Source organism: Periplaneta americana, chromosome 16 (assembly GCF_040183065.1).
Source record: "Periplaneta americana isolate PAMFEO1 chromosome 16, P.americana_PAMFEO1_priV1, whole genome shotgun sequence".
Lineage (NCBI taxonomy): Eukaryota > Metazoa > Arthropoda > Insecta > Blattodea > Blattidae > Periplaneta > Periplaneta americana.
In genome coordinates this window covers 176,516,151-176,541,489 of record NC_091132.1, presented here as the reverse complement: position 1 = coordinate 176,541,489, position 25,339 = coordinate 176,516,151, and the positions used below count along the sequence as shown (strand labels likewise).

At 36.4% G+C, this 25,339-nt stretch overlaps 1 protein-coding gene across 2 annotated transcripts; it reads right to left on the bottom strand.

The window, feature by feature from the left end:
* Positions 1-635: 635 nt before the first annotated feature.
* Positions 636-24,893, bottom strand: LOC138692033 (zinc finger protein 737-like). 2 transcript variants are annotated; one of them, XM_069814853.1, is made up of 5 exons: positions 24,360-24,893; positions 20,700-20,785; positions 18,245-18,349; positions 13,016-13,098; positions 636-3,870 (listed from the first exon to the last, which is right to left on the bottom strand). In XM_069814853.1, the coding sequence occupies exons 2-5, from the start codon at positions 20,778-20,780 to the stop codon at positions 2,514-2,516; spliced, it is 1,626 nt and encodes a 541-aa protein (XP_069670954.1). In that variant the 5' UTR covers positions 20,781-20,785; positions 24,360-24,893; the 3' UTR covers positions 636-2,513. The 2 variants fall into 2 exon arrangements, with proteins under 2 accessions (XP_069670954.1, XP_069670953.1); XM_069814852.1 differs by having other exon boundaries at positions 1,026-3,870; positions 18,245-18,382.
* Positions 24,894-25,339: the final 446 nt, after the last annotated feature.

Here is a 25,339-nt window from a genome sequence, read left to right as displayed (position 1 = left end):
CACATCGGTTTGGCTACTGTTAATTCGATCATAAAACGATACAGGGAGACTGGATCCATCACACCCCAGAAAAAAGGAAACTGTGGCCGGAAAAGGAAGACTTCACCTGCAGATGATCGTTTAATTGTCAGGAAAAGTAAATTAAATCTTAGACTAACTGCTGTCGACTTAACCCACGAGTTAATGGCTACCACTGGGGCGAATATTCACGTCACAACAGTGCGGCGTAGGCTTTTGGAAGCTGGACGAAGGGCTCGTAAGCCTATTAAGAAGCAACTGCTAACCCCTGTTATGTGCAAAAAACTCTTAATGTGGGCAAAATTACACCAACACTGGACAGTGAATGACTGGAAGAATGTACTTTTTTCCGATGAGTCTCATTTCGAGGTCCACGGCCACCATATTTCTTACGTACGGAAAGGATCCGAAAAAGTAACAGCAGCTCATCTCCAACAAGCACCCAAATACTCCCCCCTAAAGTAATGTTTTGGGGTTGTTTTACACATGAAGGGCCTGGAGCATTAATACCTATCAAGGGAATGATGAATTCTGACAAATATATTCACTTATTGGAAATCAGAATCGTACCCCCGCTGCAAAAATCATTTCCGGATGGCAGAGTAGTGTTCCAACAAGACCTGGCACCATGCCATACGTCTCGAAAAACTACAGAATTCTTCAACAAGAAGAATATTCAGGTACTCCCCTGGCCAGGCAACTCACCCGACATCAACCCCATTGAGAACTTGTGGTCAATTTGCAAAAGAAGAATGCAAAAAATGGATTGTTCTACAAAGGAGATGATTTCTGCCCTCAATGGTGTATGGTTTCGCGATGAAGAAATGAAGAATATTTGTGGGAAATTAGTGGAATCCATGCCAAATCGTCTCAGAGCTGTTATTAGGAACAAGGGAGGCCACATAGATTACTGAGGTATGTCTTAGATGCTTTTTTTTTTTTATCCCGTTTGAGTGTTTTTGCATAAGTAATTACGTTGTTCGGATTAATTTGCATGCTACTGTATTTAATACAGACGGAATGAAAGAAAAAACTAAAGTAAAAGTAAATATAATAAGGACTACATTATAAGGTAAAATTAATAATTGTTAACAAAGGAGAAACGTTTATTGTATAAATTACATACATAGTATAAGAAATTCCCAACTGTATTCTGGTGTATGTCTTTGCAACTTAACAACAAAGATACAACGTCTGAAAGTTTCTTCCTTGCAATAGCACATACTGACACTTCACATTAATTAAACATTTGATAATATTGACATGTTTTCTGACATAACATGGCCGTGAAAAACATTCTTCACAAATATCACATTTGTATCATTTCCCTCCACATTGCGTGTGTACGAGGGATGAGAGTTTTCGCAATTGTGAAAATAGTTTAGAACAATTATACATTTGAAACGTTTTTTCTCCTCTGAGTACGCACGTCCTTTTAAACATGCTGTTTGTGACAAATACTAAACACATGAATGTCATTTTACTGGTATTTAACCAGTGCGTAAGTTTATGGACTCTGAGATATCCTGTATCTAAAAAGCACGTACCAGTTTTCCCATCTGAACGTCTTATCGCCTGTATGCAGTCAAAGTCTTCTCAAATATGGAAAATTTAGACTGCTTCTCTCTGGTAGGAGTACGTACTTGTAATATGTGATCAACTGAATGTGAAAAATATTTCCCACAAAAATCGCATTTAAGGGAAGACTCCAGTGAATATCACATAAATTATCCAAAAAGAGGTTATTCGCTATTTCATTTCTTTAGAATGTATATTTTCATACACGAAATAGTTGAGCTCAATTATAATTACAAATCATTTAATTTCTTAATTAAGGCTGTAAGGGGCATGGCATTTAAAGAGGTGTCAAAATTATTTAATCAAAGATTTATCTTTTACAAATTTCTGATTACAAATCCAATAAATTTTTGTAATGTTGGCTCCATGAAATTACTAGGTGAATGTAGCGAAGGAGAATTCTAATAGGTGTGTTTTACATAAATATTCATTTCACTTTCCAATCTATTTTTCTCTAAGTTTATTTTTCTTGTTAATACACAAAATTTTTATTCTAAATACTAATCAATCTGGATGAAATTTTTACTGCGAAGATTTATGAAGTACCTGCATGTTTCTATGCACATATTTTGCAAGAATGCAGCCAGTTTATTTATTAACTTTTTTTTTTTCAAGAATTATAGAAAAAATGACGAATTCAAGAGTTCGAATTTTTTTAGAAGTGAATAGATCAGATATTTCGTAAAATGAATGCATACAAATATTTTTGTATGTATTGTGAATGTAAACAAAACAAGCTTGGAAACTGAGTTCCATTATTTAAGAGGGTATGAAAATATTTCTAAAAAAATAGAAAACAGAAATAAAAAATCAAAACTCAGAAACACTTTCGAAGTTCAAAATTTTTTTGTTACTTGTTTACATATTAAACATGCTCAAAATTTAATTGCAAAAAACATGACTAAGAAAAAAAGTTGTCATTTTCTGTGGAGTGTCCGCTTTCGAGGCCTCAGATCCGAATGCTTAAGTAAATGGAGACTGAGACTTTTAGAAACTGAGAAACAAGTACCACAGATGTCGCATTTGAATGGTTTCTCGCCGGTGTGCGTACGTTTATGAGACGTCACATGGTGCGAATGCGAGAAACATTTCCCACATATATCACACTTAAACGGCTTGTCGCCTGTGTGAATACGTTTATGATCTAAGAGGCTCCCAGATCTTGAAAAAGCTTTCCCACACATTTCGCATTTGAATGGCTTTTCACCTGTGTGTATACGTATATGGCCTAAGAGATATCCTCTATCAGAAAAACCCTTACCACAATATTCGCATTTGAACGGTTTTTCGCCTGTATGTTTACGTACATGTATTCGAAGGTTCTGCGAATATTTAAAAGATAACCCACAAGCATCGCATTTAAAAGGCCTCTCATTGCTATGCGTTCGTAGATGATATATGAGAGCAGATGAATATGAAAAACTTTTTCCACAAACATCGCATTTCAGAGGCTTTAGATCAGAGTGCGTATGCAAATGTGTTTTGAGACTTTGCAACAGTGAGAAACAAATGCCACAAGTATCGCATTTGAAAGGTTTCTCACCTGTGTGTGTACGTTTATGAGTTGTCACATGTTGCGATTGCGAGAAACATTTCCCGCAAATATCACACTTATATGGCTTCTCACCTGTGTGTGTACGTTTATGAGATGTGACATATTGCTGTTGAGCGAAACATTTCCCACATACATCACACTTAAATGGCTTGTCACCTGTATGAATACGTTTATGAGTTGTCACTTGTTGCGATTGCGAGAAATATTTCCCACATATATCACACTTAAATGGCTTGTCGCCTGTATGAATACGTTTATGATCTGAGAGGCTCCCCAATTTTGAGAACGATTTCTCACAAATTTCGCACGTGAACGCCTTCTCGCCAATGTGTACACGTTCGTGGGTTCTCATTGCCTCCGAATCGGAGAAACATTCATCACAGCTATAGCATTTAAATGGCTTCTCCCCAGTATGTGTACGCTTGTGAACTTTTAAATTTCCCAACGTTGAGAATGTTTTACCACAGCTATCGCATTTCAAGTTCTTTTCACGAACGTGTGCGTGAGAATGTATTTTCAGATTTCGACGAGTCCTGAAACTCCTGTTACATACATCACACTTAAATGGATTGGGTGTATGACGGAGAGATTGTGACCGCATATCGTTGCTTCCTCTAAATCCCTCGTCGGAACATTCATGTGCAGAATTCTCTGACAAATTATTTTCTGGAAACGCGTGATCCGTTTCCCGTGTCCCATTGCTGTCAGTTTTCCGAATGCTGGAATGAAATAATTTCGTCAAACCAAGATAACATACATGATTAAGAAAAGATTTCGCAAATGACGTGAGATGTCACATGGGGTTTCTAAACTCACACAATCTACCAAACAAATACAGACAGAATGTTGTACCTATCTCATACTATGTCCTACAGTTGACATGTGTCCCATATTGTACAGGTTGTTTCACATTTGAAGCATAAAAAAAACCTATTCCATATGAAATCCATACTGAAGACAATAAATCCCGTATTTAAAACATTACCAGTAGATCACAGACACCTAATGGTACTTATTTTTCTTTTTTCCTTTCCTTCCTATTTATACAATATCGTGTTGTAAAATTATTGGAAGCCACAATCGCTCTTTTATTAACATCAATGTCTTTAGAAACGTAACAAGAAAGCAAATAAATTTAAACTTCTAGCTGCTTCTTTCAGTTAAATTCAAAAACAACAGTTGTGCATGTCAACCTGGTTGGCGAGTTGGTATAGCACTGGCCTTCTATGCCCAAGATTAAGGGTTCGATCCCGGGCCAGGTCGATGACATTTAAGTGTGCTTAAATGCGACAGGCTCATGTCAGTAGATTTACTGGCATGTAAAAGAACTCCTGCGGGACAAAATTCCGGCACATCCGGCAACGCTGATATAACCTCTGCAGTTGCGGGCGTCGTTAAATAAAACATAACATTCTTTTTTTAAACTTCTAGTTGCTTCTTTCAGTTAAATTAAAAAAGAACAGTTGTGCATGTCGACCTGGTTGGCGAGTTGGTATAGCACTGGCCTTCTATGCCCAAGGTTGCGGGTTCGATCGCGGGCCAGGTCGATGACATTTAAATGTGCTTAAATGCGACAGGCTCGTGTCAGTAGATTTACTGGCATGTAAAAGAAATGTGGGCTAAAATTCAGGCACATCCGCTGACGCTGATATGACCTTTGCAGTTGCTAGCGTCGTTAAATAAAACATAACATTTAACATTTTAAATAGTTGTGCATGATTATTCGTATAATCATATTGTTGGGGTTACATTCCATAAACTCTCCCACCGAACTCCCATTCTTACCTTCTCGTGGTGTAACCTGATTTCCCAAACGAGGCTCTGGGGACCGTTTTTCACGTCGGTATAAACGTTCTTTCTAATAATGAGGAAATGCAGGTCCAGATGCCTTGAGGTAGCTCCACTGTACTTTTGTCACGCGGTACTGTAATATTCTTCTGAGAAGACTAACTCCATATGTAGATGAAATTATTGGGGATAATCAGTGTGGTTTCAGGCGTAATAGATCAACCATTGACCAGATATTTTGTATTCGACAGATAATGGAGAAAAAATGGGAGTATAAGAGTACAGTACATCAGTTAATCTTAGATTTCAAAAAGGCATATGACTCAGTTAAGAGAGAAGTTTTATGTGATATTCTTATTGAATTTGGTATTCCCCAGGAACTAGTTCGATTAATTAAAATGTGTCTCAGTGAAACGTACAGCAGAGTCTGTATAGGTCAGTTTATGTCAGATGCGTTTCCAATTCACTGCGGGCTAAAGGAAGGAGATGCACTATCACCTTCACTTTTTAACTTCGCTCTACAGCATGCCATTAGGACAGTCCAGGATAACAGAGAGGGTTTGGAATTGAACGGATTACATCAGCTGCTTGTCTATGCGGATGACGTGAATACATTAGGAGAAAATCCACAAACGATTAGGGAAAACACGGGAATTTTACTTGAAGCAAGTAAAGAGATAGGTTTGGAAGTAAATCCCGAAAAGACTAAGTATATGATTATGTCTCGTGACAAGAATATTATACGAAATGGAAATATAAAAATTGGAAATTTATCTTTTGAAGAGGTACAGAAGTTCAAATATCTTGGAGCAATAGTAACAAATATAAATGATACTCGGGAGGAAATTAAAAACAGAATAAATATGGGAAATGCCTGTTATTATTCGGTTGAGAAGCTTTTACCATCCAGCCTGCTGTCAAAAAATCTGAAAGTTAGAATTTATAAAACAGTTAGCTATATTAGTGATTGTTCTTTATGGTTGTGAAACTTGGACTCTCACTCTGAGAGAGGAACATAGGTTAAGGGTGTTTGAGAATAAGGCGCTTAGGAAAATATTTGGAGGTAAGAGGGATGAAGTTACAGGAGAATGGAGAAAGTTACACAACACAGAACTGCACGCATTGCATTCTTCACCTGACATAATTAGGAACATTAAATCCAGACGTTTGAGATGGGCAGGACATGTAGCACGTGTGGGCGAATCCAGAAATGCATATAGAGTGTTAGTTGGGAGGCTGGAGAGAAAAAGACCTTTGGGGAGGCCGAGACTTAGAAGGGAATATAATATTAAAATGGATTTGAGGGAGGTGGGATATGATAGAGAGTGGATTAATCTTGCTCAGGATAGGGACCAATGGCGGGCTTATGTGAGGGCGGCAATGAACCTCCGGGTTCCTTAAAAGTAAATAAGTAAGTGCTGTAATGTCCTTCAAGTGGCTATTAGTCCTCCCAGCTAGGTCCGATGAACCAGCTGATCCAAGGCAGATTCAGTCCTTCATGCATAATGGGAGTTGAAAGTTGGTGATTTAACTGCGAATTTTCTTAAAAATCTGGTTCCCACGTAAAGAACAGTTATCTTCATGAGAAAGCACTCTAAAGTACATAAATATCCTGAAGGTACAACAGTCCCCAAATCGGATCTCAGGCTGGGGACGACTCTAGGCATATCTCATCTTAGCTCCAGTACTTTAAGAACTGTTTTAATTCAAAAGAACTGGAGAGGAAGAACGCTAATGGCTTCATTGCCAGATGCTAGGCAGTAAACAACAACAACATACCATTATAATAATCTTGTTAAACCTTGACACCAGTACCAAGTTAAGGGGAGAGGATGGTATTTTTGGTAAAAATGAGTAAATTTAAAAAAAAAATTTTTTTCTTTAAAATGCTCTATGATATGTGTGGAATGCATTGCATAAGATTTCGTCGGTATTTGTGTCCTTATCAGATGTTGAGACGCCATTTTTGGACTTCCTGCATTATGGATTTTTAAATCACTCGACCCCTTTTATTGTTGTTTCCGGTAAATTGAATTAAAAAAAAAATCTTTAAAGTACTCTTTAATATGTGTGGAATGCATTGCATAAGATTTCGACCGTATTTGTGCCCTTATCGGATGTTGAGACGCCATTTTTGGACTTCCTGTGCTATGGATTTTTAAATCACTCGCCCCCTTTTATCGCTTTACGGTAACTTCAATTTTTTTGCTACATTGCTAGACTCATATAAATTGAGGGAAAGAAGACAGAGGACGGACACTGGAAAGTTTTCTTTTCTCAATCGTACTATCAGGGACTGGAATGCTTTACCTGCAGACTTACTAAAGGCTTTACCAACAACCAGAAATGTATTTAAAAACAGGCTTAAGGACCTTACTAATAGACGGTAATTATACACAGTATGTAAAGGGTGTAAATGATATTTTGTTACTGAAGTGTTGTATCAGTGAAGAATTATGTTGTGTCAGTGAAGTGTGCTGTGTCAGTGAAACGTGTTCCTGTCAGTGAAGCTTTATAGTTTATAGTGGCAGTGCAAAGTATTTGATCAGTGAAATGTTTTTGAAGTGTTAGTGAAATCAGGATAGAATCAGTGAAATGTGTCGTAGTTCCAGTGCAGTGAGTGAGTTGACAGCGAAATGAGTGTAGTGCTGAAAAGTACTTGTGCAGATATGATATAATCTGCAATACAAATTAGATTTATTTTAAATGTTATTTTAAGTGGTCGTGCTTCATTTAATTTAGGATATTCCTCTATTATTATTATTATTATTATTATTATTATTATTATTATTAATGTTATTATCATTGTTGTTGTTATTGTTATTATAAATTATTGTTAGTATTAACTATTGGTATTATTATTAACTGTATTTTTAATTAATAAGTTTATTATTGTCATTATTGAGTGTAATTAGTTACCACTGCCACCGGGTATATACCCATTAAAGTGTGAATAAATACATACAAAAATGGACATAATTTCTGAACTACAGTATTAAAGATACATGCATGAAATTTAGAACACACATTCTTTAGACTATTAGGTAACTTTTCTCTATAACAGAATTTTATTAATTGATTTCATTTTAAAACTACGTCAGTTTGTTTGCAAGAAAAGAAATCAGAGAAGTGTTATTAAATTTTAATTGTTTGTTTTACAAACGTAGGGACTAATATCAAAATTCTGTTACAGACAGTTTGTAGAGCATGCTTTTGCAAGTACATTGCAAATACGGGATGAATCTACATTTAAAAATGGTTTAGATATATCGATTTTAGTAAAATCCTGCATTGGGTATATTTTTTTGCAAATCTGGGCCCCCAAATAATTTTCTTTTCAAAATATTTATCGTTTGTTGAGTTTCTACAGGAATGAGCTCTCCACATACAAAAAATTAATATTTTACACTCATACTAAACTAAAAACTGTACCTGCACTTACTAATATCATCTTTCAAAACTTGCCCACATCATTTCCTAAGATTTATTTCTTTATCATAAACTTCTACTGATACAGTAGCGTGCAAATTAATCCAAACACGACATATTTTTACATTTTCTGTCATTGTTAGCCTCACAGCTGCTCATACTGCTTTAATTGTCATCTGTAGTACGGGTAAGTCTATTGTTGAAGGTCTGTCACTTTTTTTTTTTTATAAGATGTGACATTTTGCCTGTTGTTTTGTACTTATAAGCATTTCAGTTGTGTTGAAGACTTAATACTGCAATCCTGTGTACATACATTCTGTCGTCTTCACAAATGGATACAACTCCACGAAAACGGTCTAAAATTATAACATTAGCAGAGCATTCTTCTATGACACAGAGGCAAATTGCTGCAGAATGTCACATCGGTTTGGCTACTGTTAATTCGATCATAAAACGATACAGGGAGACTGGATCCATCACACCCCTGGAAAAAGGAAACTGTGGCCGGAAAAGGAACACTTCACCTGCAGATGATCGTTTAATTGTCAGGAAAAGTAAATTAAATCCTAGACTAATTGCTGTCGACTTAACCCGCGAGTTAATGGCTACCACTGGGGCGAATATTCACGTCACAACAGTGCGGCGTAGGCTTTTGGAAGCTGGACGAAGGGCTCGTAAGCCTATTAAGAAGCAACTACTAGCCCCTGTTATGTGCAAAAAACGCTTAATGTGGGCAAAATTACATCAACACTGGACAGTGAATGACTGGAAGAATGTACTTTTTTCCGATGAGTCTCATTTCGAGGTCCACGGCCACCGTGTTTCTTACGTACGGAAAGGATCCGAAAAAGTAACAGCAGCTCATCTCCAACAAGCACCCAAATAACCCCCCCTAAAGTAATGTTTTGGGGTTGTTTTACACATGAAGGGCCTGGAGTATTAATACCTATCAAGGGAATGATGAATTCTGACAAATATATTCACTTATTGGAAACCAGAATCGTACCCCAGCTGCAAAAATCATTTCTGGATGGCAGAGGTGTGTTCCAACAAGACCTGGCACCATGCCATACGTCTCGAAAAACTACAGAATTCTTCAACAAGAAGAATATTCAGGTACTCCCCTGTCCAGGCAACTCACCCGACATCAACCCCACTGAGAACTTGTGGTCAATTTGCAAAAGAAGAATGCAAAAAATGGATTGTTCTACAAAGGAGATGATTTCTGCCCTCATTGGTGTATGGTTTCGCAATGAAGAAATGAAGAATATTTGTGGGAAATTAGTGGAATCCATGCCAAATCGTCTCAGAGCTGTTATTAGGAACAAGGGAGGCCACATAGATTACTGAGGTATGTCTTAGATCCTTTTTTTATCCCGTTTTTAGTGTTTTTGCATAAGTAATTACGTTGTTCGGATTAATTTGCACGCTACTGTATGTATATTAATTGAATAGACAATGCTTTATTCAATCTAATAGGGGACAAATATGTACAGATTTATTTTTCCCTCCCTTCTGGTAATTTCTACCCTCGGATAATTGGCATTTCTGTCATTTCAAGTTCTTCTGACAATTCTCTAAGTCATACAGGTTTCCATTTAACTTTGTTTATCCTTCGCTAAGATCGAGAAGCAATCTTTTGATATCGCCTCTTTCATAAATGGTAGTAACATCTTTTTCTTACTTCTTGTTTCCACACTGGAGTCCTCCTCAAATTTTAAGTTCGTACCTCTCATTCTTGTAAATTACACTCGACAAACTATCGACAATTACTCATTAGTGGCCAATATACATGATCATGAAATTAGAAATAGTGTACAAATTAATATTCCATATTGTAGATTACACAAGAGCAACACAAACTTTTAAATTATGGGAATGAAATTATATAATAAGCTCCCCAGTCAATATTATAAATTACCAATCAATAGCTTCAAAACTAGATTTTACAATTGGTTATTAAATAATCCTTTTTATTCTGTTGCTGAGTTTTTCAACACAAATTTGTATGAAATTGTATTTTAGTAAATAAGTTTAATTGCACTTTAGTTAGTTTTCTATAATTTAAAAGTTTCAAATTATTTCATGTTTTCATTGTATTATTTAAATTTTACTGTTTCTTTTATTAGTGTTTTTTAAAATGTATTTATATGTTTTTCAATGTATTCTGACGAAGCCTAAAAGTGTATGTCTAATGGCCAAATAAATTGAATTGAATTAATTACAATGTTAAATTCCTCAATTTCGGGTGCACTTTCCCCATAAGTTATAAATTATACAAGGGTTCAAAAAAAATAGGGCATATATAACATACCTTTATGTACAGAACCGATTAAATAAATTCAAAACTCCACTGAGCTGTTGACAAAAAAAAATTCACTCATAACATATTTTTGCATTAAGAATTACTACAAATTATTTTTTATTTTTGCTGAAGATAGAAATAATCTTAATTTTTTTTAACCTACTGTATAAAATGCCATCACACTGATATTGTGTATTAACTTCAGCCTTCTGGCTACAATAATTTCTGATAAAAGTGTAGCAATGTAACAAAAATAAGCGCAGAAAAATGGTGTCAAAGTTTCCATATCTTACAATGTTAAATTCCTCAAATTTGGGAGCACTTTTCTCAGAACTGATAGAAGATACAAATGTAGAAAAAATAGGGCGTATGTAGCATACTTTCATGTATAGAACCAGATAAATAAATTTAAAATTCCTGTCAGTGGTTGGTAAAGAAAAATTTTTCATTCATAACAGATTTTAGAGGAGAAGAAAACATCTCTCACGCGTCTGAAGATTGCTCCACACAGCGTCACTCCTCAAACTAAAGGAAAACATCTCAGAGAAATTCTCAGAAAACAATAATTCCAGTCATGGTGCTAGCTCCCACATAAAGGCAAAGGTGTTTATACATTTCAAGAATGTCCCAAAGCCAACTCCTGGATCTCCTCTAAAAAGTGTCTTTCGTCCTCGGAATACATCAATGCCATCAAGATATCTTGTAACGTCACCGCAGTGAGATCTGTTCCTGGCAGAACCTTCAGTACTACCCGTTGTCGCCATCCCGGCTGCAGCGAGACTGAAACACTTGGCCACGTACTGGGGTTCTGTAAGAAGGGAAAGCTACTGCGTAACAACAGACACCATCGTGCCCGTACAGCAATTGCCAACCTGCTAAGAATTAGAGGATGGGAAGTACATGAGGAGATTCATTGTGTGGCTGAAGATGATTCTCATAGAAGAGTCGATATAATTGCCATCAATAGAAGAACCCAGAAAGCGATGGTCTTAGGCCCTACGATTTGCTTTGAACGAGACACAAATCAAGCACTGCAGATTAACGATGACAAGCGAGCTAAATATTTACCTTGTCTTCCATATCTCAGTGAAAAATATGGCATTGCGCTTTACAACTGGGATGTTGCAGGCTTACTATTTTGGAGCGAGGGGTTGTTTACCAAAATTTACATGTGATATCCTTAAATCCTTTAAAATTACCTTTTATGAGGTTCAGAAGATTGTAATGGAAATACTGAAGGCCTCTCTTCAAATTTTACACTATCATTTATATATTAACACGTAAATTTTTGTTTTAATGTACAAATCTAATCCATATTTTGCCCGTTTCATTTCCCTTTATCTTTTATGTTTGTTAATTCCGGATCCCAGTGGTCAACCTCACTTGAGGAAGGATGATTTTAAATCTTAGTAGTACAATATTTTTGCTGAAGATAACGCTGAAAGCTAACAATTGGAAGAATTAAATCATGTTAACATTTTACACATATTAACTACGAATAAACTATAAAAACTAAAGTTTCATTTTTTGACAGAATTCAGTGTACATACTCCCAATAAGTTCCTTTATGCTCACGATACTGTTCAAAATTTCTCATTTACATCTGCATATTGCTTTCTCAGGTCATTTAAGTTCTGTTTGTTTTGCTCCATCATTGCGTTGAATCTCTACTTCATCTCTACACGGATTGATAATAAAAGTGAAGTATCATAGTAGTCGATCACAGCCCAAGCACCTCATCCATTTTTGCTCGATATACACATAACTCAATCCCCATTTTCCTCTGCAATGTACTTGCGACGTATTCGAAATTAACTTAGTGTCCACTGAGGGCCTTCATTAGTATTACAGACACACTATATTATGTTCTATTTCAGGTGTATGTACTCATACTCGGGGCTGTGACCTTACATTTCCGGGTCAGCGTGTGGGCTCTAGAACTCAGTCAAACATGATTGGCTTCACTCACTGTTGAAGAATGACTGTATTTCTTCTTCTTCTTCCTTTCAAGTATTAGGCCAAATGGCCTGTTACGATCTCACAGTTGAATTTTCAATCCAGCGCTTCCTTGGACGACCGAGAGATCTCTTCCCATTTGGACGATAGTGGAGCATGACTTTTGGGATTCTATCTCTATGCATGCGATGCAGATGATTTATCCAGTTGTTCTGATAATGACTGTATTTAAACTTTAAATAGTTAAGTGGTTAATACAAATTTTGAAAGTGCCTACTTAGGCTGCCTAAAACAGAATTTTTAATGCCTAAATGTCCTCAGATTAATCATGATTTATCTGAATAAGAGAATTCAAGCACAAATATAGACAAACATGCCACACTCACCTATCGGTCAAGTTTTCACATTCCTCAGTCGTTACTTCCAGCTTATCCCCCTCTTTTTCTGCAACGAAGCCGAATGAGTCTTCCTGAAAGTAATAAACATAGCAGAGGCAGGCATACTTGGACCTCATATATACTGAGTTCAATTATTAAAACATACTGTAATGAAATCTATATATATAATTTGAACTGGTAATGGAAATTACGGGAAAACGGCTAAATGGATTTTAATGAATGACCAGTCATTTTGAAGCTTGGCATCCAAGGATTTTCAGAAAAACAGTAACATTCAGTGAAGCGTTATTTTTCCTACATAATTTTCCTATTTTCCAAAATCGATCTTTCGTCAGTTTTGAGAACTAATTGAATTTCAGAATAAAACAACATACACACTACAATAAACAATAGGCTATTACACAAAGGCCATGACCTGCAGGATTTCTGACATATTTAGAGCTCAAATTCAATACTTCGTTATTAAAAACTTCAAGGCTTACTAAAAGTAACTTATAGGTCTGATTCTGCGGTGTGTAATTTTCTGAGTACAGCTGTGTATTAGATATTAAAATCTACAAAACTTGAGGTGGTTTGATGACATTATTACCATTAGAAATGAAATATTATTATAGTTAATGCCATGATGTGACTATTTTTCATTAATAATAATGCTATATTATTGATGATATGAAAGTGAAACGTTCTGGGGTTATATAAGTAGATGTAGAGAATATCTTAAATTAGATCTTCATTTCTATAATTTACTGAGTGGCGGCTATCATATATAAGATAATAATATTGTTATTAAAAATCAAATATTGTTACAGTTAATGATCAAGTGAGGTTGGGTCTTTTTCACATACTTAATGGCGGTGTGGTGTAGATATTTATATGCGTCATTCTCTTCAGTATTGGCTCGAGAGAGCGCAAAAATTACAGTTCCTAAGGAAAGACCAAAAGGTATTACTTACTAATAAAATAAGAAGCATACAAAATTTTGTAGTCTCCCGATCATTTCAGCAAGATCTCTTAGCAGGATAAAATTATTTTACCCTCTACATTTCAAGCTCTACATGCAGCAGCTATACCAACATCAATGCCTATTATTCGAAAGCATAGCAAACCTGAGAGTTTTTAAATTTTCACCTTCAATCTACAATGACCTGAAACAGCTATTGCTTTACTCTCACATGAAAAATCCACTGATCGTCCTGATATTGTTACTTGCATTTTCACGTTGAAACTCAAAAACTGAAGGTGAATAGGTTCAAGAAAAAGTGTTTGGCATAAAAAACCATTCAGCGGGAGTATGCTTCATTATTATAGAAGCAAGTAACTTTCAAAATGTCTGGTATTCTTCATTGAAAATAAATCTGAAAAATTTTTATTTGAACGTCTAATGAACTTAGTTTGCAGCATTTGCTGCACAAGCCACTAGTATGATATAATCTGCAATACTTTCGTTAATAACATGCACGAAGCCGAATGGCGCAAAGGGTGAGCTACAGCTTCATTCCCTTCTTTGGTAATAGGGTAGGAGAAGCCTACTTTTTGCACGTGTCGTTTTTCAGTAACATAACCTCACTGGAAGTATTACTTGTCCTGAATGTCCTATTATAGAATTTGAATGCAAAACCATTAGTTATAGAATTTCAGTCTTAAGCAAGCAGCTGAGTGTGGAGGTTCATTTGTGCAAGTCAGTGGAAGTAAGCGTAGAAGAGGCATTGACCTGTGTGATAAGTGAAAGAAGCCAGAGTGAAATGGAGGATATTGAATTGAAACAAGATTTAGTAGCACTGAAGGAGACCATAGCGGAGATGAGGAAGAAGGTGGAAGTAATCCAACACGGAAATGAAGGTTTGAAAAGCAAATGGGAGCACTTAGAGGAGGAAAAGAGGAGAACGAACTTGATATTTTTTGGAGTAGAAGAAATGGAAAAGGAACATAGTGGTGAAACATACGAGAAGATAATAGGAGTGTGCTGGGAGTGTTTTGGAATGGATTTGAGCGACGGACAAATTGTGGATGTATTTAGAATAGGGAGAAGAAATCGAAATCGCAATCCAGATCAAGTTAGGCCTATACTAGTGAAATTCAAGAGCATGACAACGAAGGATAAGATCGTGAGAAGCAGAAGGTTGCTAGGGAAAACTTCCATCAGAATGGACAATGATTGGAGTTATGAAGTAAGGAGCAGAAGACGAGTTTTGGTCCCTTTCCTGAAAGAAGCTAGGAAAAGTGGTCAATTTGCAAGACTGTGTGGTGACAAATTAAAGATTAACAATTTGATCTTTAGTGTTGAAGAATGTCTCGAAAGCATCAAGGAGCCGGTAGTAGGTTCGGAAGAAATGGAGAGGAATAGGAGAGTCCTGAAGGAGAAAATTAGGGGATTATTGTCGAGGGGCATTGGAAAGGATATCAGCTTGGACAACAGTCATGAAAATAGCAAGGCAAGCACGACACGGAGGTCATCAGACAGACATGGAATGCGGAAAGAAGCAACTTCAAGCGATCGAGTAAAGCCTATGATGTCATCTGAGGAGGAAATATCAACACGTAGCAGAAATCTACAAACGTGTCAATATTCCTGCAATCAGCATTTTGAGGTGATTCCAAGGCGAGTACGTGAGTTGCAGAGGCAGGGGAAAACAACGACAAGGCAAGTGAGGAAAAATGGAACGGATTTAGCAGTGATGAAGGAATAAAGGAGAATAGTAAAAAAGAAATATTATGATTTAAGAAGTTGCTGTAGTGGGGAAGTAGTGGGGGAAAATACAAGAAAATAGTAGGGGGGACAAGGATATCAATAGGAAGTGAAGTGAAGTGAAGTGAAGTGAAGTGAAGTGAGGGGAGGATATAAGTGTGGGGGTCAGTAGTGGAGAAGTGGAGAAATACAGATGGATAGGATAGGCCGACGAAGGGGAGGTGACAAGATACATATAAAGAGAACGTAAGTGAAAGAGACGGAAGTAAGTTATGACTTGCATAAATTTGCTATGTAATAAGGTGGATGGCAGTGTATACAAATATGTGAAGTGCCATCTCACCGGAATGAAGTGCTTAATGACAAATATATATCATATTATAGAATTTGAATGCAAAACCATTAGTTACAGTGACAATACAGAATTCCCAGGGGCATGGTTGAATGAATGTTTAAACTGGTATAAGCCTACAGATGCAATACAAAAAAATTACGCAAAATATGTTTTGCTTTACAACTGCTGAAACGAATTATATCATTAGAATCCACCTGTATCATAGACTATACAATGCGTACTTTCATTTAGCTACAAGATATGGGGTAATTCACAGAATACCAAAACAATATTCAAACTACAGAAAACAGCTATTACATCAATAATACAAATCTATCAAAGAACTAGCTGTAGAGAATACTTTTGCCATCCAGTCTGCCGTCGAAAGAGTTGAAAGTTAGAATTTATTATTTATTTACAAATGACTTCTAAGGAACCCGGGAATTCATTGCCGCCCTCACATAAGCCCGCCAACAGTCCCTATCCTGAGCAAGATTAATCCAGTCCCTACCATCATATCCCACATTGCTCAAATCCATTTTAATATTATCCTCCCATCTGCGTCTCGGCCTCCCCAAGGGTCTTTTTCCCTTCAACCTCCCAACTAACACTATATGCATTTCTGGATTCGCCCATACGTGCTACATGCCCTGCCCATCTCAAACGTCTGGATTTAATATTCGTAATTATGTCACGTGAAGAATACAAACCGTGCAGTTCTGCGTTGTGTAACTTTCTCCAATCTCCTGTAACTTCATCCCTCTTAGCCCCAAATATTTCCCTAAGAACTTTATTCTCAAACATGTTACAATTTATAAAACAGTTACATTACCGGTTGTTCTGTTTGGAGAAACTTACACAACACAGAACTGCACGCATTGTATTCATCTTTCATAACTTAGAACATTAAATCCAGACGTTTGAGATGGGCAGGGCATGTAGTACGTATGGGCGAATCCAGAAATGCATATAGAGTGTTAGTTGGGAGGTTGAAGGGAAAAAGACCTTTGGGGAGGCCGAGACGCAGATGGGAGGATAATATTAAAATGGATTTTTAGGGGGATGGGATATGATAGGGATTGGATTAATCTTGCTTCAGGATAGGAACGAATGGCGGGCTTATGTGAGGGCGGCAATGAACCTCCAGGTTCCTTAAAAGCCAGTAAGTAATGTATGTTTTGCAATTTATTAACAGAACATGTTTTATAGAGTTTTCTTGCTAGTATAACGCAGTGATACAACAATTTGATGCCAGTGTTAGCTGCACACATTATATGTCGTCCTGTGATTTCGGAAAAATCTGATAATTTTACTCGAAAACACTGAGTGAATTAATTAATATTAGAAAAGAAAAATTCACTCTGGCACCAGGGATCGAATCCGGGTCCTTGGTTCTATGTACCAAGTGCTCTCACAATTGAACTACACCAAAGTCCAATCCACAGCACCGGATCGAACTCCCCTTCTCCAGTGTTTTTCCCTTTGTGGCCTGACTCCAAGTTGGGCATGTATGTTGACATTTTAATAAGTCAACTGCTATTATACAAGGAGTGCACTTAGTTGAGGGACTTGGTGGCCAGGATTCCACAGTAATAGTAATCTGTACAAAAATATGCACTGTTGCTAGAAGAATTTACTAAGGGTTATTATTTTATTGGTCTTACAGAATATATCTGTTATGGTAACAATTAACATTAGAGGAGAAAAATTCACTCTGGCGCCTGGGACTGAAGCCAGGTCCTTGGTTCTATGTACCAAGTGCTCTCACCATTGAGCTACGCCGAAGTCCACTGTGGAATTCCGGCCACCAAGTCACTCAATTGAGTGCGCTCATGGTATAATAATGGTAGTTGACTTAATAAAATGTCAATATACATGCACAACTTGGAGTCAGGCCATAAAGGGAAAAACACTGGAGGAGGGGAGTTCGATCCATGCTGTGGATTGGACTTAGGCGTAGCTCAATGGTGAGAGCACTTGTACGTAGAATCAAGGACCCGGGTTCGATCCCCGGAGCCAGAGTGAATTTCTTTCCTCTAATAGTAATTGTTACCATAACAGGTATATTCTGTAGGACCAATAAAATAATAATCCTTAGTAAATTGTGAGTGAAATTCTGTGTGGATGTTGGTGACAAAACAATACGAATTCAGTTCCAAGTGAATACAGAACTAAAGAATCAGTACACTCCACTTACCTCAGATTCACACTTCAGCACAGGAAATGTAATTGGGACCGGAGTTTCTTCAATTTTCACTTCCGATGTGAAGGTGCAGCTGGGATCTGTGCCCTCCAACTTTATCTGGGAAATATGCGGAATTGGCAAGTTCTCTTCCTGCAGAATACACAGATATTATAGGCCCAATATTGCGTATAAGAAATGACGTAGCACACACTGGGAGTGGGTTTGTACAAAGCGATATCTGCTTAATATACTGAGGCCAGTAACGAGTGACGACAGCAATAGAGGCCAGAAAAATGTTGTTTAGTATGGCCGACATTTATGAAATTATTGGGGATCATCAGTGTGGTTTTAGGCGTAATAGATCAACTATTGATCAGATATTTTGTATTCGACAGATAATGGAGAAAAAATGGGAGTGTAAGGGTACAGTGCATCAGTTATTCATAGATTTCAAAAAGGCATATGACTCGGTTAAGAGAGAAGTTTTATATATCCTTATTGAATTTGGTATTCCCAAGAAACTAGTTCGATTAATTAAAATGTGTCTCCGTGAAACGTGCAGCAGAGTTCTTATAGGTCAGTTTCTGTCAGATGCGTTTCCAATTCACTGTGGGCTAAAGCAAGGAGATGCATTATCACCTTCACTTTTTAACTTTGCTCTAGAGTATGCCATTAGGAAAGTCCAGGATAACAGAGAGGGTTCGGAATTGAACGGGTTACATCAGCTGTTTGTCTATGCGGATGACGTGAATATGTTAGGAGAAAATCCACAATCGATTAGGGAAAATACGAGAATTATACTTGAATCAAGTAAATAGATAGGTTTGGAAGTAAATCCCGAAAAGACAAAGTATATGATTATGTCTCGTGACCAGAATATTGTACGATATGGAAATACAAAAATTGGAAATTTATCCTTTGAAGAGGTGGAAAAATTCAAATACCTGGGAGCAAAAGTAACAGATTACACAGATAATATGGGCCCCCTACATTACGTATGAGAAATGATGTTGCACAGACTGGGAGTGAGTTTATTGGTCCAAAGTGATATCTGCTTAATATACTGTGGCCAGAAACAAGTGATGAGAGCGGTAGAGGCCAGCAAAATGTTTAGTATGGCCGACCTATGGTTACTGAAAGCAGTAATTATTTGTATCACATGGAAGTGCTTGTACAGGGACATCATTTTATTTTTACCTCAATTTTTATTGTACAGTTACCCTGTTATTTATTATGTCGTTCACCACTATTACATTATTTTCATAAACAATACACAAGTGCGGTATCACTAAAGTAAACAACTAAACAGCCGTACCCGTGCGCTCCGCTGCACCCGTTAGAAATAAATATAAAGTAATTACATAATTAAAATAGGACATTTGATCCAGGGAACATTCGTGTTTGATAGAAGGATAAATCGTTTAATATGTTACTTAACTTAATTGTATTTAAATAATTAAAATGCGATCATTTTAGTCCAGAGAGCAATCATTTGGTGCAATGACAATTCCTTTAACATGTTTCTTAATTTTTATTACATGCAACCATAGTTTCATAGTTTAATGAAGATTGACATCATTTTGATTTAATGTGTATACATTATATTACTTGCTATAAGTTTCCATTGAATTATGGTAATAACATAATTTTAACCCTTGTTTTCTACGTCTTCAGTAAATGGCGCTTGGCCCACTATGGTTCTGAACACTTCAAATAACTTAAATAGTGATATAGCATATCTAGTGATATGTAATTATATTTCTTTCTTTCGAAAATGTAAGAATTCACGATCTCCTATGTACCATTGCCATGGTATGAATAAATGTGTTTCTTCATCCTACTCAAAAAATTTATATTTGGCACATAGAAGTTACTGCAGGAACAACGACGATATAATGGGAGGTGGCGGTGAAAATGTATTATATTGTTATTTTAAAAATCTTGTATCCTATCCTTAAATATCAGTCGTATCAAAATTTTGCACAGAATAAAACTTATCGGAAATTATTTTTAAAGAATCTTTCGTTACGTAACATTTTTCATGAAAATGAAAAATAAGGGAGATATTTCGATTTATTTAATTAAAGCCCCTTTCTAACCCCCTTTTAAATAAAATATTTTGAATGCCATATAGCCTAAATTCTAAGTTACAACGAACTTACTTTGTATTTCAATTTTCATATAAATCGGTTCAGCCATTATCGCGTGAAAAGGTAACAAACATCCACACATACAGACAGACATTCAAACAAAAATTTCAAAAAAGCGATTTTCGGTTTCAGGGTGGTTAATTACATGTTAGGACCAATTATTTTTGGAAAATCGAAAATTACAAGAAAAATTTCGCCTACAGATTTATTATTAGTATAGATGTAACATGCACTGTTATATCTCTTCTACTCTGAATATGATAAACTGTACCATAAGTTAAATACTAGAAAAAAGACAGTAATGCGTTTAAACCCACCTTCAATAAAGGCTTCTTCTCCTCCACATCTATGTTATCACGTGTTTCTAAAGCGAGTGGTTCCAGCTTGATAACATCCATCACAACTGAAAGAGGTGACTAAGTAAATGACAGCAACTCTGAAAATCGTTAGGAATTAAACTGCAAAACTAGTTTGGAAGTAATTATCAGCAATAAAATCTGTGGAACATCTGTAGTATTATTTATGGGTAGATCATTAATTTGGGAAAAGGAAATTATACCAGAACAACGGAAGGAGTCCATAATCGTACCTATTTTTAAGAAGGGGGACAAGGAAGATCACTTTTGTTGACGTCGTACAAAATTTTGTCGAATATCCTTTTGAGATTAACTCCATATGTAGATGAAATTATTGGGGATCATCAGTGTGTTTTTAGGCGTAATAGATCGACTATTGATCAGATTTTTTGTATTCAACAGATATTGGAGAAAAAAATGGGAATAGGCTATAAGGGTACAGTGCATCAGTTATTCATAGATTTCAAAAAGGTGTATGACTCAGTTAAGAGAGAAGTTTTATATAATATTCTTATTGAATCTGGTATTCCCTAGAAGCTAGTTCGATTAATTAAGATGTGTCTTAGTGAAACTTACAGCAGAGTCCGTATAGGCCAGTTTCTATCTGATGCTTTTCCAATTCACTGCGGGCTAAAGCAGGGAGATGCACTGTCACCTTTACTTTTTAACTTCGCTCTAGAATATGCCATTAGGAAAGTTCAGGATAACACAGAGGGTTTGGAATTGAACGGGTTACATCAGTTGCTTGTCTATGCAGATGACGTGAATATGTTAGGAGAAAATCCGCAAACAATTAGGGAAAACGCGGAAATTCTACTTGAAGCAAGTAAAGAGATAGGGTTGGAAGTAAATCCCGAAAAGACTAAGTATATGATTATGTCGCGTGATCAGAATATTGTACGAAATGGAAATATAAAAATTGGAGATTTATCCTTCAAAGGGGTGGAAAAATTCAAATATCTTGGAGCAACAGTAAGAAATATAAATGATACTTGGGAGGATATTAAACACAGAATAAATATGGTAAATGCCTGTTATTATTCGGTTGAGAAGCTTTTGTCATCTAGTCTGCTGTCAAAAAATCTGAAAGTCAGAATTTATAAAACAGTTATATTACCGGTTGTTCTGTATAGCTGTGAAACTTGGACTCTCACTTTGAAAGAGGAACAGAGGTTAAGGGTGTTTGAGAATAAGGTTCTTAGGAAAATATTTGGGGCTAAGAGGGATGAAGTTACAGGAGAATGGAGAAAGTTACACAACAAAGAGCTGCACGCACTGCATCCTTCACCTGACATAATTAGGAACATTAAATCCAGACGTTCGAGATGGGCAGGGCATGTAGCACGAATGGGCGAATCCAGAAATGCATTTAGAGTGTTAGTTGGGAGGCCAGAGGGGAAAAGACCTTTGGGGAGGCCGAGACGTAGATGGGAGGATAATATTAAAATGGATTTGAGGGAGGTGGGATATGATGGTAGAGACTGGATTAATCTTGCTCAGGATAAGGACCAATGGCGGGCTTATGTGAGGGCAGCAATGAACCTCCTGGTTCCTTAAAAGCCAGTAAGTAAGTAAGAAAGATCATTAATGTCAACAGGCGGAGTTTGGAATTGAACGGGTTACATCAGTTGCTTGTCTATGCGGATGACGTGAATACGTTTGGACAAAATCCATACACTATTAGGGAAAACATGGAAATTTTACTTGAAGCATGTAAAGAGATAGGTTTGAAAGTAAATCCCGAAAAAATTAAGTATACGATGTTGCTAAAATACCTTTAAAATGCATTGGATTTATAGTATTGATTATTAGAAATCGATATTATCACTGGGAAAGCTGTAAACCCACCACACCCGCATTAAAAGCGTAGCTTATATACGAAATTCGTCGTGCGTGAATTAAGAATACGGTCATATTTCGTTAATGTGACCGTGGGTTTCAGTGTCGCCAACACAGTACTAATACATATAATACTACCCACCTAATCAAACCTAACCTAACCTGTCACATATTACACATCTAACCTAACCTGTCACATAATACCACACCCTTGAAGTAACATCCCTCACGATTAGTATCATTTCGTTTGCATGTATTACCAACCGTGTTACTCGTGTCGTGAGCCATCGTGGATCGTATATCGTAATGCCAGAAAGAAAATATGGCGACTTTCATAATAATTACATTTAAATGTGTTAATGTAGTGATAATTCCCTATACAGTTTACAGTTCAATAAGAATTGAAATGTGTTGTGACTGTGATTAAAGTGTTGAAAATTGGTTTATAGCGCCACACTGATAAAAGTGTGGAATATTCCTTCAGTGGCCGGTCACAAGATTTGTCAGGTGGTCACAATACGCGCGTGAAAGAAACACTAAACAAAACAGAAACAATTACAAAAGATGATTAAACATACACAATAAATGTTGTAGTAGCATTTGGCGCTCCGTTAATCAAACAAATATAACCTAACCTTTTTACCAAGCTAATCTCAAGGTAAGGCGAAATATAATTTCGAGGCTAACCATTAAATATACCTCCCTTACCTATTTTAATTCGGAAATGTACAAATTACTCTAAAAAATATCACACGAAACTATGAAATTCAAATAAAGTTAAATAAAAGAACATGATTGTATCATGCAGTCTGTGTAGCTCTACTGATGAATTGTATATAGACCTACTGTAAATTGAATGGTAATATGTATAGCTCAACTGATGAATTGTTTATGATTATAAATTGAATTAATCTACTTGATATTAATTGCACAAATTTGTATAGCTTAATGAAAGTATGCTACTTTGTATTGTATATATTTGTATAGTTTTGGCAGATGAATTGTATATGCTTTAAATTGAATAGTAATCTATATAGCTCTACTGATAAATTGTTTGTGTTTGTAATTTGAAGTAGTTTGCATGATATGTATTATCAATTTCTGTATATCACAACTGGTTGAATTGTTTATACCTTAAATTTAATTAAATTGTTTTGTATTATAATATAGCTCAACTTATGAATGATCGTTTGCGTTTGTAAATTTATTAATCTGATTGGCTATGTATTGTATACTTTTAGTAGAGCCATCGATGTAGCTCAGTCGGCAGACTCGCTGGGCTGCTGTTCCGGAGCTGCGTTCGGGCTTGGGTTGGATCCCCCTTTGGACTTTGGTTTCTTCCGAGGTTTTCCACAGCCGTGGGACTGAAGCCGGATGGTCTATGGCGAGTCCTTGGCATCAACACCTTTGATTGATTACCCCCTTTGATTTGATTACCTGGTTGGGTTTTTCCGAGGTTTCCCCCACCGAAAAGGCAAATGCTGGGTAATATTTTGGCGAATCCTCGGACCTCATTTCATCTCACTACATCTCGCCAAAATGTTAAAAAAAAAATTGTACAACATTGTAAAAATTTTAGAAAATTACTAAATTGTAAAACTATAAAACTTTGTAAAAATTGTAATTGTAATATTGTAAAATGTTGACATGTTCCACATCTTAAAGCTTCATTGCTCATGTAAGATCTATGGAATAAAATAAATGAATGAATGAATGAATGAAAAAGTGTAATGAGAACTAGCTATTAATCTGGGCTAGCGGTATAATTATGTTTATAAATACCTGTGTTTCACGATCGGTAGTATTAAAGTCCAAACAATTTGTCTTCACGGACTAGATTTATGGAAGAAAAGATATTTCACAAAAGGAATAAATTGATTTCCACACGCATTCTCTTACTTTCAACTGAGTTTGAAATAGCTGTCCGTCCGTTAGACAGTGTTGCCAATACCTAATTTATATCCCCGTCAGTTTAACACCTAGAAACCCGTCAGAATACGTCAAAATTAAATAAAAATAATAAGAGCCATTCACTACATCTATATACAAATAAAAAGCAAATTTTAACACAGCTTGCTTATTAATCTTGATTAAAATAAAAATAACATGGTACGGCACGGGCAGGGTTTTCAAAGAAAAAGTAAAATACCCTAAAAATTAAACAATTAAAATGACACCAGCCAAAAAAAGTCAAAAGGTGATGCAAATCGTAATTTCCGCCAGAAAATCTGTCACCCGTCAAAGCCATCCTTTTCCCGTCCGCTACGTTGAAATTCCGTGAGTTTTGACGGAATTTCCGTCCAGTTGGCAACACTGCCGTTAGGTTGACATCAGCGTCTTGTTGGATACCACAAATCAGCGTCTTTCTGGATACCACAACTGCATGTTCGGAAGGACCTCGATTATGAAGCTACATAAGTTACATAATTCATTAATTATTTATATTGATAGTTTTTAATATCGAAAAGTAATAAAATTATAATATAGGAAGCACTATGATAATAAAGGGAGCACATCAATATGTGATAGCAACTACGCTTTCAGTCCAGACAATAGCGCCTAGCTCCTTTTCAATTAGCCGGCCCGGATGGCTCAAGCGGTAGGGGCACGGCCAAAGATTTTGTAATACTTATATATTACAAACTCTTTGGGCACGGCATGTCTCTATCGCTTGGTCCTAAGGGTTGTGGGTTCGAGTCCCGCCTCTGGCGTGGGTGTTATATTTGTATTAGTGTAAGATAACTTCGGTAAACGGCCTCTGG

Coding starts and splice junctions, on each gene's coding strand:
- LOC138692033 (XM_069814852.1), bottom strand. CDS start 20,780: ATGGATGTTATCAAGCTGGAACCACTCGCTTTAGAAACACGTGATAAC. Junction 18,383..20,699: donor AGAAGAAGCCTTTATTGAAG/GTGGGTTTAAAC, acceptor TGTATTCTGCAG/GAAGAGAACTTGCCAATTCC. Junction 13,099..18,244: donor TGCTGAAGTGTGAATCTGAG/GTAAGTGGAGTG, acceptor TATTACTTTCAG/GAAGACTCATTCGGCTTCGT.